This window comes from Gastrolobium bilobum, unplaced genomic scaffold, assembly GCF_033153095.1.
Source record: "Gastrolobium bilobum isolate Gb01-03AN ecotype WA unplaced genomic scaffold, APGP_CSIRO_Gbil_v1 utg72647, whole genome shotgun sequence".
Taxonomy (NCBI): Eukaryota; Viridiplantae; Streptophyta; class Magnoliopsida; order Fabales; family Fabaceae; genus Gastrolobium; species Gastrolobium bilobum.
In genome coordinates this window covers 1-18,338 of record NW_026898102.1, presented here as the reverse complement: position 1 = coordinate 18,338, position 18,338 = coordinate 1, and the positions used below count along the sequence as shown (strand labels likewise).

Below are 18,338 nucleotides of genomic sequence, written 5' to 3'. Positions count from 1 at the left end.
AACTACATTCTTGATTAATACTAAAAACCAATTGACTGCTATAATTGTTCAAGCATTTATTTGGTGTCTCTGATAACAAATATCAGGCACAAAAACAAGAAACATCTTATTTTCTCATCTTCATATGGTTTATTGCTCTAAGGTATGTAATACCTTTTGCGGGTGTCAAAAAGAAAATACAGTTCCACGATCAGAAGATGTCAGAACTCCAACGAACATTCGAATCCCAGAACTAGTAGCAATCGAAAACCCTAACGCTGCAAGAAACATGAAGATTTTTCAATGCCACTACTATAGAGAACATGAATTCACACGTATTTGTTGCTAAGTAAATTTAACATCAAGGAATTCTTTTTGGTTTTTATTTTTTCCTCTCTCTCTTTTGTGAGGATTGAGTGGCTTAGACTAGCTTGGTCCTTTCATACCAATAATAACAAACAACAACCATTTGATCGAATATAAACAATGGGAATTTATTTTTATTTCATTTTCATTCCTTCATCAATGAGGCACCCAAATTAATAGACAAAAAAACTAAGAAAACATCAAAAGAAGATTGAAGAAAAATACCTTAAGATGTGGCTTACGAACTCGGTATATATCAGGGGTCACACCATTCAACCGCAAGCCTGGAAAACGCACCTACAAAATCGAAACAGCAACACTTGTATTAACATCCTAAAAACAATGCATAACAAAATTAACCTAATCCATCTGTTGAATAATAAACTTGATCTATTGGGCTTATAGTTGTTAAATGAACCAACATATAGAAATATGCAAGAGATGCTTAGCCAAATTCAAGAGTAATCCACTCTAGATTACTCCACGAAAATAACTAGACATTTATACCTAGAAACAACCATCATTAATGTCTAGGCTAAGAAATTGTGGAGAATTCTAGAGGATGATTTGTAGTCCTTAGATGAAATTGTGTTGGCACAATCATAGTTATTGGTTAAGGAGGTGCCACTAGTATAAATAAGTGTGTTCTCCATCATTTTGTATCAAGAAAAAAGAAAAAAAAAATTGAGTAGAAATAAAGTATTCTCTTCCTCCAAATCTTTTTGAAATTTTCCTTTTCTCAAATATCCTCCTCCCAACAATATCATCATCACATAATTAATGAGGTAAAAACACAACAAAAGAAAAAGAAATTATCTCAAATTTTGTATCAAGCAAAAAGAAAAATAGTTGAGTAGAAATAAAGTAGCTCTTCCTCCAAATCTTTCTAAAATTTTCATTTTGTCAAATATTCTCCTCCCAACAATATCATCAACATATGATTAATGTGGGGAAAAACACAACAACAAAAATAAGTTCAACAACTAATCCATCAAATAAAAGCTCAATTCCTAATCAAAGCGAACATTACATCCAGCTTTTTTATACAACCTTTTGCTCATAAAATCACAGCACCCGCAGGCATTAACATCCTCAGAAAACCTAATTATCATCATCATATAATTAATAGGGAAAAACACAACAATAACTAGTTCAAAAACCGAATCCCAAAATCCGAATAACCAAATTCATCAAATAAAAACCAAGTTCCAAATCAAATTCAACATTAATCCTATTTTTTTCCACACTTTATTGTGGAAAAACACAACATTATATCATCAGAAAATCACCAACACCTGCAAGCATTAACGTACCAAAAAACCTAACAAAACCTAATCACCATATAATTAATAGGAAAAAAAAAACAAGTTGTTAATCACCAAATCCACAAAAAAGTAAATAAGACCATCAAGTATAAAGTGAACATTACATCCAATTGCTTTTGCACATTCCTTGCTCTCTTCTTAGGCTTCTTGGGTGGCTTGTCCCCAGTCATGCGTATGAAATCCTCCTCAATTTCTTCCTTCATAAGAGACATTGAGATCATTGGCCACTTATAACGTACTTCGATTGGCACCGCCACCTTATCCTTCTCCATCTCCATCTGCATCTCCATCGGCGCAGTCTCACAAGCTTGAGTCCTAACCATTCTAGAACGCGTCCTACTTGCTAGCAAACCACCACTCCTCGATCCTCCTTCCCCATTATTGTTGTGTGAATTCAGAGGCTTCTTAATCAATGGCTTCCTAGGCCTCAAGTTCCACGTCTTCACAAAAGGGAATTTTGGTTCTAGATCCTCAAATGAATACTCAGCATCAGCTTCTTCATCTTCACCCTCCTCAGAGACTCTGTCATCAGAAGCATCTCCACAATCCTTGTTCTTAGACTCTTTCTTCTCAAGAGTATCATCGAGTTCACCTTCTTTTTCAATACCCTTCCTTGCTCCATCATCACTCTCAGAGGAATCATTGCTGTTATTGTTTTTTCTCTCCACTTGGTTCGATGGCAAATCAAAATGTGGAACCGGGTTCAAACTAGGATCCCCAGAACCATTGGTGTTGAAGTTGGTATGGTTGTTCTTAGACTGATTCAAATCCACCAATCCAGAGGAGTTATTATTATTGTTCTCAGTCTGATTGGGTAGTGAACCACAAAGCAAAGCCTGGTTCAAACGAGTATCCCACATTCTAGAGGAGTTTCTGTTGTGGTTTTCAGCATGATTCATAGGCGAACCAAGATGCAGATTAGAATAACCCAACCCAAAGGAGTTCGTGTTCTCAGTCCGGTTTGGTGACAAACCAAAATGAAAAGGTGAGTTCAACCGGGTTTGATTGTTATTGGTTCGGAAGGTTGGATTGTTGTTCACAGTCGGATTTGGTTGCAAGCCAAAACGATGAACCAGGTTCAAATCAGAATCCCTTGGCCCACAGGAGTTGTTGTTGTGAGTCTGGTTTGGCTGTGGACCATAGGGTTGTAGCGGATTCAAACCAGAAACCCTTGACCTAGAGGAGTTGTTGCTCTCAGCCCAATTTGAAGTTCCAGACCAAAAGAAGTTGTTGTTATTCTCAACTTGGTTCGATGGTGAGCCATAATGCAAATATGGGTTCATACTGTAATGCACTGGTCTGTTGCTGCGAAAGCTGGGATGGTTCATGGAATATCTGTAGTTGGTGTAGGGAAAGTTGTGCATGTAGGGAGAGGGAGGCTTTACAAAGAAGGCAGAAGAAGGTTGTGGTGGTGGTGGCGGCGGCGGCGGCGGTGGCGGTGGCAGGGGGTGGGTGGGTGGTGTTTCGGTCTCGGACACTGAATGGAGCACCATTGGGATTAAGGAAAAAGAAGAACACTGGTGGTGTTTTTGATTTGATTAGAAGAAGATGAATGAAAACAAAGAAAAAAGGATGAGATGGAAGCATTGTTACGAAATGTGATAGAATAATACAATAGAGGTAGAGCTAGACATAAATGAGAAAGGTTGCAAAAATGGAAGGAGTATTACTATAAATTATGAAACTTACAAGCTTGGGAGAAAATCCATTTTAAATTTTGAATATCTTTTGATTTTATGTTATGAAATTTACAAGCTTGGAAAAAAATTAATATTAGATTTAAATTTTTATGATTTATTAATTATATGAGAGATTCCAAATATGCGTTAGAGATTGAGGCCAGACTGTATATTAGGTGTAATTATTTTCAAGGTACTTCAAATATATATGATTAATTTAAGGATTAGATCATTTTACATCTGTGTAAGTTATATTTTTTAATAATCATTTTGCATATGTGTAATTTATGTTTGTTAATACTTTTCATTGATCATGTTTGTATTTAACTGCTCTGACTTATTAAATATGCGAGCTTCTAGATATAAACAGATAAGAGGTCAAATTAGGCTTAACGCTCCTTATTTTTATAATGGAGTAAGAACAACCTACCTCTTTATTTAAATATAAAATTACTTTTTTTTTAAATTATGAAGAAGATATATGTAATTAATTATAAAAAATTTAAATTTAAAGTATAAAAAAAAAATTAATAATGGCATGTGTAATTCTTTAAAATGTAGAAAACAAAAATACTAATTTAATTATACAAAATGTGATAGAACAATTTAAAATAGATAGAGTTAGACAGAAAATAGAAAAGTTGCAAAAAAGGAAGAAGTATTATGAGAAATTATAAAATTTACAAGTTTGGAAGAAAATTTATTTTGAATTTTGAATATTTTATGATTTCAAGTTATGAAACTTATAAGTTTAGAAGAAAATCCATATTAGATTTAAACTTTATTACTATTATTATTATTATTATTATTTAATCATAGGAGAGAGTACAAATATGAGGCGTTAGAGATTGAGGGCCAGCCTGTGTATTAGGTGTAATTATATTTTCAAGGTATTTCAATATATATGACTAATTTAACGGTTGGATTAGAGGTGTCAAAATTGTAGTGAATTTGATGGAGAATATAAGAGAAAGTGAAATATGAAAGAAAAGAAAATGAAGTGTAGAAAAAATTAAAAAAAAAAAGAATAAAATAAAAATAGGTATGAGCAAAGAGTCTGTATAAGGACCTATCTTAGATGCATTTTTAAACATGGAAGTCATTAAAAAATAAAGAGTCTCATGTTATGAACCATGTGAAAGATCATTCATAATCCATGTGAAAGGTCATGCATATCTATGTGAAAAGTCATCCATAATCCATGTGAAAGGTCATCCATAATATCTTACAATATCCCTTTGGATTTATTCTGCAATTCAACTCACCATTAGTGTGATAATTATAGAATATATCAAAGGTCATGAAAAATAAAAGAGTCACATGTTATGAACCATGTGAAGTTCATCCATAATATTTTACAACAAAAATTAATTTTTCAGTAGCGATATATTTTAATAGAGATTTTCATCTGCGCATCAATAAAAATAAAATTTTTATTGACATCTAAGCATGTTATACATCCAAATTTGTATTGAAACATATTGTATACAATGCACTTTGTTAATTTTGTTGATAATAATAACTAAAAAGTTTTTTGTAACGATAGTAGTTAAAGAAAATCAATTATTTTACTTTCAAATATATAACATACTAAGAGCAGTTATTCAATACTGGTATTAAGATAATTTTTCCATAATTACTTTTAGTTTTCCACTATAATTGTTGTATTTACTCTCGGCGAGAAAATCTTTATTTGATGGCATCATTTGATAATGAATTTAGTAAAAGTAGTAACTAAATTTTAACTTATATTAAAATTTTGTTTATATTTTCACTTGTATATTTATGTACAAATCTTATTTTATTAAAAAATTAAATTATAAAAAATTTATAATTTGTATAAAATATTCTAAGAAAGTGTTAAAAATTCATTTGTTAAAATATTTTTTAATGTATTAAATATGATAAAAAAATTTTATGAAATTATAATTTTGGATGGCCCGCGGGCTGGCCCTAACCAATAGGGCTTTTGGCCCATGCGGGCCTTGATTATTGAGGTTCATTTGGCCCTGCAGGCTTTTTGGCCCTAACCCACACAGACTAGGGCCAAATAAGACGGGCTGGCACATTTTGACAGCTCTAGGTTGAATCATTTTACATATGTGTAAGTTACTTTTTTTTAATACTTTTCATTGATCCTATTTATATTTAACTACTCTGACTTATTAAATATGTGAGCTGCTAGATGTAAGCAGATAAATGGTCAAAATTAACTGTAAGACTCCTTATTCTTTCATCGGTGCAAGAATAATCTGCCTCTTTATTTAAATATGAAATTAAACATTATTTAAGATTACGAAGAAGATATATGTAACTAATTAAAAAGAGTTTTACAGTTTAAAAATAAAATTAATAATGGAATGTGAAGTTCTCCAAAAGAGAGCAAACTAAAATACTAATTTATTGCTACAAAATGTGATAGAACAATTTAAGAGAGGTAGGTAGAGCCGGACAGAAAAGAGAAAAGTTGCAAAAAAAGAAGAAGTACTATGAGAAATTATGAAATTTACAAGTTTGGAAGAAAATTCATTTTAAATTTTGAATATTTTATTATTTTGTGTTATGAAATTTACAAATTTGGAAGAAATTCTATATATTAATTTTTATTTATTTATTTAATTTTTTAATCATAGGCATTGTTGTTAAAATCTCGATTTATCACTACGATTTTATGTTTTTACGATTTTTTTATCCAAATGATTTTACTAATATTCCAAACGCTTTTACGATTATTTTACATTATGATTTTATGTTTTACGATTTTTTAATTTTCTTCCGATTTTACTTAAGATCTCGATTTTAATAACATTGATCATAGGAGAGATTCCAAATACGAGGTGTTAGAAATTGAACCAGGTTGTGCACTGGATCATTTTACATCTGTGTAAGTTATATTTTTTAATAATCATTTTACATATGTGTAAGTTATTTTTTTAATACTTTTCATTGATCTTATTTGTATTTAATTGCTCTAACTTATTAAATATGCGAGCTTCTAGAAATAAGCAGATAAAAGGTCAAATTAGGATTAAGACTCCTTATTTTTATATGGAAGTAAGAACAACCTACCTCTTTATTTAAATTAAAAATAAAAATTATTTAAAATTATAAAGAATATATAAGCAATTAATTAAAAAAGAATTTAAATTTAAAATTTAAAAATAAAATTAATAATGGCATGTGTAATTCTTTAAAAGATATCAAACTAAAATACTAATTTATTGCTACAAAATGTGATAGATCAATTTAAGAGAGGTTGGTAGAGCTGGACAGAAAAGAGAAAAGTTGCAAAAAAAAGAAGAAGTATTATGAGAAATTATGAAACTTACAAGTTTGGAAGAAAATTCATTTTAAATTTTAAATATTTTATTATTTTATGTTATGAAATTTACAAGTTTGGAAGAAAATCTATATTATATTTAATTTTTTATTTATTTATTTAATTTTTTAATCCTAGGAGAGATTCCAAATACGAGGTGTTAGAGATTGAGCCAGGTTGTGCAATAGGTGTAAATGTGTAATTCTAATTTCAAAAATATGTGATTAATTTAAGGGTTAGATCATTTTATATCTGTGTAAGTTATATTTTTTAACAATCATTTTCCATATGTGTATGTTATTTTTTTAATACTTTTCATTGATCCTATTTGTATTTAACTGCTCTGACTCATTAAATATGCGAGCTTCTAGAAATAAGCAGATAAAAGGTCAAATTAAGCTTAAGACTCCTTATTTTTATATGGAAGTAAGAACAACCTACTTCTTTATTTGAATACAAAATTAAAAATAAAATAAAATTATAAAGAAGATATAAGTAATTAATTAAAAAGAATTTAAATTTTAAATTTTAAATTAAAAATTAATAATGGCATGTGTAAATCTTTCAAAGATATCAAACTAAAGTACTAATTTATTGGTACAAAATGTGATAGAAAAATTTAAGAGAGATTGTTAGAGCCGGACAGAAAAGAGAAAAGTAACAAAAAAAAGAAGAAGTATTATGAGAAATTATGAAACTTACAAGTTTGGAAGAAAATTCATTTTAAATTTTAAATATTTTATTATTTTATGTTATGAAATTTACAAGTTTGGAAGAAAATCTATATTATATTTAATTTTTAATTTTTTATTTATTTTTTTAATCATAGGAGAGATTCCAAATACGAGGTGTTAGAGATTGAACCAGGTTGTGCAATAGGTGTAAATGTGTAATTCTAATTTCAAGGTATTTCAAAAATATGTGATTAATTTAAGGATTAGATCATTTTACATCTGTGTAAGTTATATTTTTTAATAATCATTTTATATATGTGTAAGTTATTTTTTAATACTTCTCATTGATCCTATTTGTATTTAACTGCTCTGACTTATTAAATATGCGAGCTTCTAGAAATAAGCAGATAAAAGGTCAAATTAGGCTTAAGACTCCTTATTTTTATATGGAAGTAAGAACAACCTACCTCTTTATTTGAATATAAAATTAAAAATTATTTAAAATTGTAAAGAAGATATAAGTAATTAATTAAAAAGAATTTAAATTTAAAATTTAAAAATAAAATTAATAATGGCATTTGTAATTCTTTAAAAGATATCAAACTAAAATACTAATTTAATAATACAAAATGTGATAGAACAATTTAAAAGAGGTAGAGCTAGAAAAAAGAGAGAAAGGTTGCGAAAAAGGAATAAGTATTATGAGAAATTAAGAAACTTACAAGTTTGGAAGAAAATTCATTTTAAGTTTAGAATATGTTATGAATCTTAGGATTTTATGTTATGAAATTTACAAGTTTGGATGAAAATTTATATTAGATTTAAATTTTACTTTTATTAATTAATTTTTTTTCATAAGAGAGATTCCAAATATGAGGCGTTAGAGATTGAGCCCAGACTGTGTATTAGGTGTAATTATATTTTCAAGGTATTTCAAATATATATGATTAATTTAAGTGTTAGATCAATTTATTTTATTTTTTTGTAAAAAAGGTCAGATCATTTTACATCTGTGTAAGTTATATTTTTTAATAATCAATTTACATCTATGTAAGTAACAATTTGTAATACTTTTCATTGTTATATTAACTCCTCTGACTTACTAAATATGTGAGCTGATAGATGTAAGCAGATAAATGGTCAAAATTGAGCGTAAGACTCCTTATTATTATATCGAAGTAAGAACAACCTACCTCTTTATTTAAATATAAAATTAAAAATATTTAAAATTATGAAGAAGATATAATTAAAAAAAATTTAAATCTAAAGCTTAAAAGTAAAACTAATAATGGCATGTGTAATTATTTAAAAGAGAGCAAACTAAAATACTAATTTAATGATACAAAATATGATAGAACAATTTAAAAGAGGTAGAGCTAGACAAAAACGAGAAAGGTTGCAAAAAAGGAAGAAGTATTATGAGAAATTATGAAACTTACAAGTTTGGAAGAAAATTTATTTTAAATTTTGAATATTTTTTGATTTTATGATATGAAATTTACAAGTTTGGAAGAAAATTTATACTAGATTTAAATTTTATTATTATCATTATTTTTTTATCATAGAAAATATTCCAAAAATGAGGCGTTAGAGATTCAAGTTAGGCTGTGTATTAAGTGTAAATATATTTCCCAAGTATTTCAAATTTATATGATTAATTTAAGGGTTAGATCAATTTTATTTTGTTTTGTTTTTTTGAAAAAAAAAAGGTTAGATCATTTTACGTATGTAAAAGTTATATTTTTTAATAATCATTTTACATCTGGTATAAGATACATTTTTAATTCTTTTCATTGTTGTATTTAACTGCTCTAACTTATTAAATATATGAGCTCCTAGATATAAGTAGATAAATGGTCAAATTAAGTGTAAAACTCTTTATTTTTAAATCAGAGTAAGAACAACCTACCTCTTTATTTAAATATAAAATTAAAAATTATGAAGAAGATATAAGTAATTAATTAAAAAGAATTTAAATTTAAAATTTAAAAATAAAATTAATAATAGCATGTGTAATTCATTAAAATAGAGCAAACTAAAATACTACTTTAATGATACAAAATGTGATAGAACAATTAAAAGAGGTAGAGCTAGACAGAAAAGAGAAAAGTTGCAAAAGAAAGAAGAAGTATAATGAGAAATTATGAAACTTACAAGTTTGAAAGAAAATTTATTTTAAATTTTGAATATTTTATGATTTTGAATTATGAAACCTACAAGTTTGCAAGAAAATCCATATTGGATTTAAACTTTGTTATAATGTATACCAAAACAAAAACTTTATTATTACTATTATTATTATTATTGTTGTTATTATTATCGTAGGAGAGATTCCAAATATGAGGCGTTAGAGATTGAGGGTCAGGCTGTATATTAGGTGTAATTATATTTTCAGCGTATTTCAAATATATATGATTAATTTAAGTATTATATTATTTTATATCTCTGTAAAATATATTTTTTAATACTTTTCATTGTTCCTATTAGTATTTAACTGCTCTCATTTATTAAATATGTGAGCTCGATAAATGGTCAAATTAGGTGTAACACTCCTTATTTTTATATCGAAATAAGAACAACCTACCTTGTAAGAACCCGCACCGTTAAATAATTAATTAAATAAGATTATCAATGTCGGAGCATGGATTGATAAAGTTTATGTATAAAGATGACGAGATAATTATTTAGAAAATCGAATAATGTTTAAAGTCGTTTTTCTGATGAAAAGGCAGATACCGGCCCTGCTTCGAGGTATAAATGTGTACCGATGAAGTATCACAAAAAAATATATTAAGTATATAAATATTCCTAGGAAAATATCTAGGATCAGAATATCAAGTTTGGAGTAAGAATAATGAGCGTTGGTGTCAGAACTAATACCAGCTACGTATAAAACGCGTATCGGCAAAGTGCTGCAAAAATTATGATAAAAATATAACAATTCCTAGAAAAATGGCTAGGTTCAGAATATAAAATTTGGTAGCAAAATGATTAGCGGAGCTATTAAAACTAATATCGACGGATTAAGTTAAGTGCACCTATAAATATGATGGCACATTAACCTAGGTCAGATTACTACACATTCCTACGTGATACTCAGCAGCTGCCTTATGTTCTCTGTAAGAACCTGCACCGTTAATTTAGGAAACTAATTGATTAAATGTGAAATTAGGAAATAATTTCATAATTGACTTTAATAATTATGAAAGAACTTAAATAATTATAGTAAGTGGTTATTAATGCTGAAAGTCGCTTTTCTGACGAAAAGTGCAGATACCGGTTCTGCTCCACGGTATAAATGCGTACCGATGAAGTATCCCGAAAAATTATAATAAGTGCATGAATATTCCTATAATAATATATAGGACTAGTAAAACAAGTTTCAAGTCGAAATAATGAGAACTGGTGTCATGATTGATATTGGCTTGGTAAAAGCGCGTACCAGAAAGGTGCTGCGAAAAATAAAATAAAAATATGACAAATCTTAAAAAAATGAGTAGGTTTAGAATCCTAAATTTGGGATTAAAATGTTAAGCGTAACATTTAGCGCTAATACAATGCGATTAAGCTTAAACCGGTTATAAATAGAACATTTGGCACTAAACCTTAAGTATTCCTTTTGTTGCTACGTGAGTTAGAAGGTTGATCAGCCCCATACACTGTTCCATTGCCACTTTTCCCTTGTTCTTGATAAACCTCAACCAAGAGACCATTTTTCTTGGTTGTTTCTTCACCAAAACACCTTGGGAGAGTGGGAACTATCATTGTGAGTGTGAGGTGAGCTCCATTTTCTGGGTTGTGGTGGCTGTACGAGGTGAGTTGTGGGCTGACTTCGTAGTTGGTGAAGTGGGAGCTATTTCCTTGGTTGTGGGAGCTCCAAGTGGTGACCTTTGTCAAGAAAGCCCCACCTTGAAGTGTATTTTCATGACTCCTTGGTTGCTGCTCTGTGGAGTGGCATTGGAAGCTCCAAATCATTGCCTTGTTGCTGTTTTGAGAGCTTGGTAAACATACTCACCCTTGATCATGAGTTTCCTTAGTTAAAAATGAAGTCTTGATGCATGTAATAAGCTAAAGTTCATAACTTAAGGTTAGGTAGTGTTAAACACACTTAGAAATGCATGTTTAAGCTTCTGAAATCGCTAAAAGAACAACCTTTGGGGAGGATATCTCACGAAATGCAAAACTGCATTCTGTCGCAAAATATCCGGATATGGGCTTTGAGATATCCGAGTATGGATATCCGGATATGGATATCCGGATATGGTCCCGACATATATCCGGATATCCTGGAAATTTCGAGACAGTAGCTGTATTGTTCATACAGAATGGCATTTTGGGTTTGTGGGCCCATGTTTGGGTAATGTGGACTTCTGTAATAACTAATCTAAGTCAGAATCGAAGTGATTAAAGGCTTATGGCTTTGTGAGAAGCCTAAAGACATGAAACGTAAAAGGAAGGCGTTGTCTTTATGTCATATGCTTGTAGAGTATGAATATTGATATGATTATTGGTCCAAACAGATTGTGATTGCGCTGTGTGTGGGCTTTGAGCTGGTGTGGACCTTGGATTGGATAGATTGCTTAGAGGTAAGCTTTTGTGTCCTCAGTTAGCCATTGTTGGTTCCACCATACTCCATGGGGGAATGGTTTATATGCATGATGTGTTTTCATGCTTTGATGATTGAAATGCTTTTGAACTGTTATGTGTAAGGGCCTTATAATATGCATGTGTTGTTCCATCTAGATGGTAAGCCTGAGTATGTGGCGTCATACAATATGGTGATTCTATGGGTGGGTGCAAGTGGCGTCTTGCACTAATTGTAGGAAATAGACGTATCTTCTACATTTCTCTGGCCAGTAGAATATTTTAACACACATGACATGATTATCTGTTGCATTGCACTGATTTTGGAACTTTTATTATATACCTGCTTTTAGAACTTATATTGCACAAGTAAGTGAGCTTGGGGTGGAGAAATCCTTGAGGACCCCTTGTCTTACTGAGATTTCTTTTTAGAGATCTCACCCCACGTTTGGGGCACCATTTTCAGGTTCAGGTAACTCGGGGGTTGAGACATCGGGCGGCAGGAGGCCGGAGCTGAGTTAGACATTGTTGCTTATACTGTTATAATTGGATGGTGACATGCTATTATGTTTTATTGTCTTTATATTGTTTTATGATTTGAGACTCTGTTGGACTTTGTTGCCTTATTTGGTGAGCATGGGGGTTGTCTATGCCACATTGATTGACTATGCTTTACTTTAGTATTGAGTTGTATAATTGTATCAGGATTATGGCCCGGACTATGTGTTGTAGTTCCGTGACTTAGATACACACTTATCTTATATCTTGAGGTATTCGAGTTAGTTGTCGAATTGCAATTTACATACAGGCGATGTTTTGAAAAAAGATTTAATAATCAACTTGGCTAATGATAATGACGTCATAATTGAAAGTAAAAAGTTATTCCGCATTTTTAATTAAGCGTGGCTTAATACGTTGACATGTTAACAAACTGGGTATACACGGGGTGTTACATTTTATAGTATCAGAGCACTTTCTAGGGAAAAACCTGTATGTATTGCAATAACTTAGGATGTTTTAGGTCTGTCTTGTATGCTCTCTCTTTTGGGTTTTACTATGATGATGCATGTGTGACAACATTGCGTGGGCCTGATCAACTCATTCTTTGTGTAACTTGTGCAGAGTCATGGTAATACTTCGGGGAGGCCGAGAGACGAACGAGGATCACCCGAATCCTGTCCTGACTGCATTAGCTGAGATGCAGGCGGCTAGACTAGCCGATCAGGAGGCCGCTAGATTGGCCAACCAGGCGATGATGGACGTCGTTCGAGAGGCGAACCGAAAAGCCACGAAAGATGTTCTTGAGGCGAACAGGCTGGCGAACATGACCATAATGAGGGTCATGTTGGAGGAGATGCGGGCTGACCGCACTGAGGGTCAGTTTCCTTCGCCTCCACCTCCACCACCACCGCTTCCACCCAGTTTTCAGGATGATAGCCTGAGTCATGTGGAGGTATTAGTCAGCGTAATGGGGTAATGGAACCCTACCATGAGCCTATGGAGGACCGTGATGTGATCGACCGCCGGCTTAATGCTTTCCGCAAGCATAAGCCACCTTCCTTCGATGGGTTTTATGATCCTATTGCCGCGGCGAGATGGCTTCAGGCGTTGGAAAAGATCTTCTGAGTCATGCAGTGCACTGATCCGCAAAAGCTTATGTTTGCGAGGTATATTGTAACACCCCGTGTATACCCGGAATATTAACATTACATCGTATTAAGCGGTGCTTAATTAAAAATGCGGAATATTCTTTTTCTTTTCAATTATGACGTCATTATCAATTACCAACTGGATTACTTAATCAATTTCATAAAATAACGCCTGTATGTAAATTGCAATAAGACATCTATTGAAATACCTCAATATATAGATAAAGTGTGTATCTAAATCACGGCATTACATCAAGTAATCCGGACAATATCCTGATACATTATTACAACTCCAAAACACTCAAGACATAACAAGACATGACAATACTATGTGTCATGGACAATCCCCATGCTCACCAAATAAACATAGTAACCAACGAGTCTCAACATAAAACTCCAATACATAAACTGAAGCTATAAGCATAAAAGCAGCATATGAATCCAGCATCCAATCATGGCAGCATAATATAACAGCAATCTAACTCAGCTCCGGCCTCCTACCGCCTGAGGTCTCAACATTACCTGACCCTGAAATAAGCATTCCCCAAACGTGGGGTGAGATCTCTAAACTAGAAATCTCAGTAAGACAAGGGGTCCTCAAGGATCTTCCACCCCAAGCTCACTTACATGTGCAATATAAGTTCAAAAAACATTTATATCATTATCAGTTCCAAAACTATGTAGTGCAACAGATATCTATGGCATGTGTGTAATCACTATCTACTGGCCAGAGAAATGTAGGAATACGTCTATTCCCTACATGTAGTACAAGGAACACCGCTTGCACCTCACCCACAGCCTCACCCTCTTGTATGTTCTACATACTCAGGCTTACCGTATAGGTGGAACACCTCCATGCATATCAACAAGGCACTAACATATAATAGCTCAACAGCATTTCCAAAACATCAAAAGCATGTAACACAGCATGCATATACCATATCCCCATGGGACATGGTGGAACCACAACATGGCTAAACCGAGGACACGAAAGCTTACCTCTAAGCTAGCTCTCCAATGCCACAAGCTCAAAGTCCAATCACAGCAGATCACAATCTGATATGGACCAAACATAAATCAATAACATGTACCACATGCATACAAATTAAAGACAACACCTTTTCATTACGTCTTCAAGTCTTAAAGCTTCTAACAAAGCCACAAGCCCTAAATCCCATGATTCTGGCTTAATCCATTAAATACGGAAGTTCAACTTCATCAATCTAGGGTCTACAAACCCCCAATATCCTACTGTACGCACAGCACAGCTACTGTTCTGTGCAATCCCAGAATATCCGGATATCTCACTGTCCATATCCGGATATGCAATATCCGGATATACAGATTCACATATCCGGATATCCCAAAACCACGTATCCGGATATCTAATATCTGGATATCAGTTCGACAAATATCCGGATATCTCACGACAGAATGCAGTTTCTGCATTTTCGTGAAGATATCCCACAAAGGTTCCCTTTTTACCGATTTTAAACACCTAATCATGCATTTCTAGATGTGTTAAGCCTCACCCAACAACAAGTTATCATATTTTAACCTTAACATGCATCAAGCTACCATTTTTAAGCCTTAAAACTCAAGATCAAAGGTTGGTATACATACCAAAGGCCAAAACAGAGGTTCAACTGCTCAAGAAGCTCCCAAAACAGCTTCAACAGCTACTGGGAATATGGTGTACGAAAATGGTAAGAAAGGTTGACCCTTTAGCACCAAAGATCAACACTTGGACCACCAAAAACCCAAGACAAGACTTCTTTCAACCCAACCACCAAGGTCAGCCCCCAAACAAACAAGAACAGTGGCTGATCACTCAGAAAAATGGTGTCTTCCAACCTCCCAAGGCTCACTCAAACAAGAACAAGTGTTTAGGAAGAAGGTTTTAAGGAGAAACAAGCATAAAATGATCACAAAGTCTCAAAATGGAGTAAAGGGCAATGGAACAGCATAGGAGGTCAGCCACCAAAGAGAAACTCACGCTGGTTTTCTGTTATCTAGGGTTGTGAGCCCTTAAATGAGTATTTATAGCCCAAACACACTTAAACACACAGTATTAACTTTAATTTCTACGCTTAGCATTTTAATCCCAAACTTTGGATTCTGAAACTACATAATTTTCTAAGAATTATCATATTTTTCTTATATTTTTCTGAGCACCTTTCCGGTACGCGCTTTTCAAAGCCAGTACCGGTTTCTAGCACCAGTTCTCATTATTTGGACTTGAAACTCGTTTTACAAGTCCTACATGTTATTCTAGTAATTATCATGTACTTACATTAATTTTCTGGGATACTTTTTTTGTACACATTTATACCGACTAGCAAAATCGGTATCTGCACTTTTCTTCCGAAAAGTGACTTTCAGCATTCTTAATCACTTATTATGATTATTAAGCCTCATAAATAATTATTAAGATCAATTATGGAATCATTTCTTATTTTTACATAATTAATTAATTAAATACCTTAATTAACGGTGCAGGTTCTTACATTCACCCCACCTTTTTAGGATTTTGACCTCAAAATCAGAAACATACCTGGTCGAAACTCGGGGTACTGCCGGAGAAGCTTGTCCTCACGCTCCCAAGTACACTCCTCAGGAGTCCTTCCGGTCAATTGCACCTTGACCATCGGAATGATCTTGCTCCTCAGCTGCTTCTCGCCACGATCGAGAATTGTGAGTGGTCCGACAGGAGTCTTTAGGTTCTCCCGAACCTCCACATCATCCGGTTGCACCACGTGCGACGGATCTGCTATGTATTTCCGAAGCTGAGACACGTGAAACACGTCGTGGATGTTAGCCAGGTTCGGAGGCAAGGCAAGCCGGTGGGCAACAGGTCCTACTCTACCAAGAATCTGGTATGGCCCAATATATCGCGGGCTCAGCTTCCTCACTCCGAGTGCCCGACCTACACTAGTGACAGGTGAAAGTCTCACAAACGCGTGCTCACCCTCACTGAACTCCAGCGGACGATGCTTAACATCATAGTAGCTCTTCTGGCGATTCTGCGCCTGCTTCAACTTTTCACGGATCATCTGGATCTGCAAGGTGGTATCCTAGACAAAGTCCAAGCCAAAAAGCTCCTTATCCCCAACCTCAGACCAACAAGTAGGAGTCCGACACCTCCTACCATACAGTGCTTCGTAGGGCGCCATGCCCAGGCTAGCATGAAAGCTGTTGTTGTAAGAAAACTCAACCAACGGAAGGTACCTATCCCATGCCGAGCCTTGCTCCAACGTGCAAGCTCGCAACATGTCCTCCAAGGTCTGGATGGTCCTCTCAGTCTGTCCATCAGTCTGAGGGTGATAGGTGTAAGAACCCGCACCGTTAATTAAGGTATTTAATTAATTAATTATGCAAAAATAAGAAATGATTCCATAATTGAACCTAATAATTATTTATGAGGCTTAATAATCATAATAAGTGATTAAGAATGCTGAAAGTCGCTTTTCGGAAGAAAAGTGCAGATACCGGTTCTGCTAGTCGGTATAAATGTGTACCGAAAAAGTATCCCGAAAAATTAAAGTAAGTGCATGATAATTACTAGAATAACATGTAGGACTTGTAAAACAAGTTTCAAGTCCAAATAATGAGAACTGGTGCTAGAAACCGGTACTGGCTTTGAAAAGCGCGTACCGGAAAGGTGCTCAGAAAAATATAAGAAAAATATTATAATTCTTAGAAAATTATGCAGTTTCAGAATACAAAGTTTGGGATTAAAATGCTAAGCGTAGCAATTAAAGTTAATACTGTGTGTTTAAGTGTGTTTGGGCTATAAATACTCCCATTATGGGCACAAAACCCTAGGATCAGATTTCTCTACGTGAGTAACTTGGAGGCTGACCAGAAAACACTTTTTCCTTGCCTTCTTCACCATTTCTTGAGCAAGCATTCACCTTTAATGCTTGTTCTTCCATTTAAACACTTGGTGAGGGTGAGGGTTGGCCTTGGGACTACATTGGGGTGGTGTTTCTGAGTTAGAGAACTTGTGTGAGGGAGTTTGAAGAGCTGTGTTTGCTGTTCTTGAGGGGTGTGACCTTTTGTGGGCATTTTGATGCTTCAAGATGTCTTCTTGTTGAGTAAAAGAGTCATCTTGTGTTCATTTTCGTGCATCCTCTTGTGACAGTAGCTTGAGTCTGATTGTGAACTCCAAGAGCATCTCCCTTTGTTGTTTTTGAGCTTTGGTATGTATATCAACCTTTAACTTGAGTTTTAAGGCTTAAAAATGGTAGCTTGATGCATGTTAAGGTTAAAAGATGATAACTTGTTGTTGGGTGAGGCTTAACACATCTAGAAATGCATGATTAGGTGTTTAAAATCGGTAAAAAGGGAACCTTTAAGGGATATCTCCACGAAAATGCAGAAACTGCATTCTGTCGTGAGATATCCGGATATTTGTCGAACTGATATCCAGATATTAGATATTCGGATACGTGGTTTTGGGATATCCGAATATGTGAATCTGTATATCCGGATATTGCATATCCGGATATGGACAGTGAGATATCCGGATATTCTGGGATTTCACAGAACAGCAGTTGTGCTGTGTGTATAGTAGGCTATTGGGGGTTTGTGGATCCTAGTTTGATGAAGTTGAACTTCTGTATTTAATGGATTAAGCCAGAATCATGGGATTTAGGGCTTGTGGCTTTGTTATAAGCTTTAAGACTTGAAAACGTAATGAAAAGGTGTTGTCTTTAATTTGTATGCATGTGGTACATGTTATTGATTTATATTTAGTCCAT

The 18,338-nt window shown here is 33.4% G+C and overlaps 1 protein-coding gene across 1 annotated transcript; it reads right to left on the bottom strand.

Moving 5' to 3' along the window:
* Positions 1–1,720: 1,720 nt before the first annotated feature.
* Positions 1,721–3,163, bottom strand: LOC133312882 (uncharacterized). The gene has a single exon (XM_061514155.1). The coding sequence runs from the start codon at positions 3,161–3,163 to the stop codon at positions 1,721–1,723; it is 1,443 nt and encodes a 480-aa protein (XP_061370139.1).
* Positions 3,164–18,338: the final 15,175 nt, after the last annotated feature.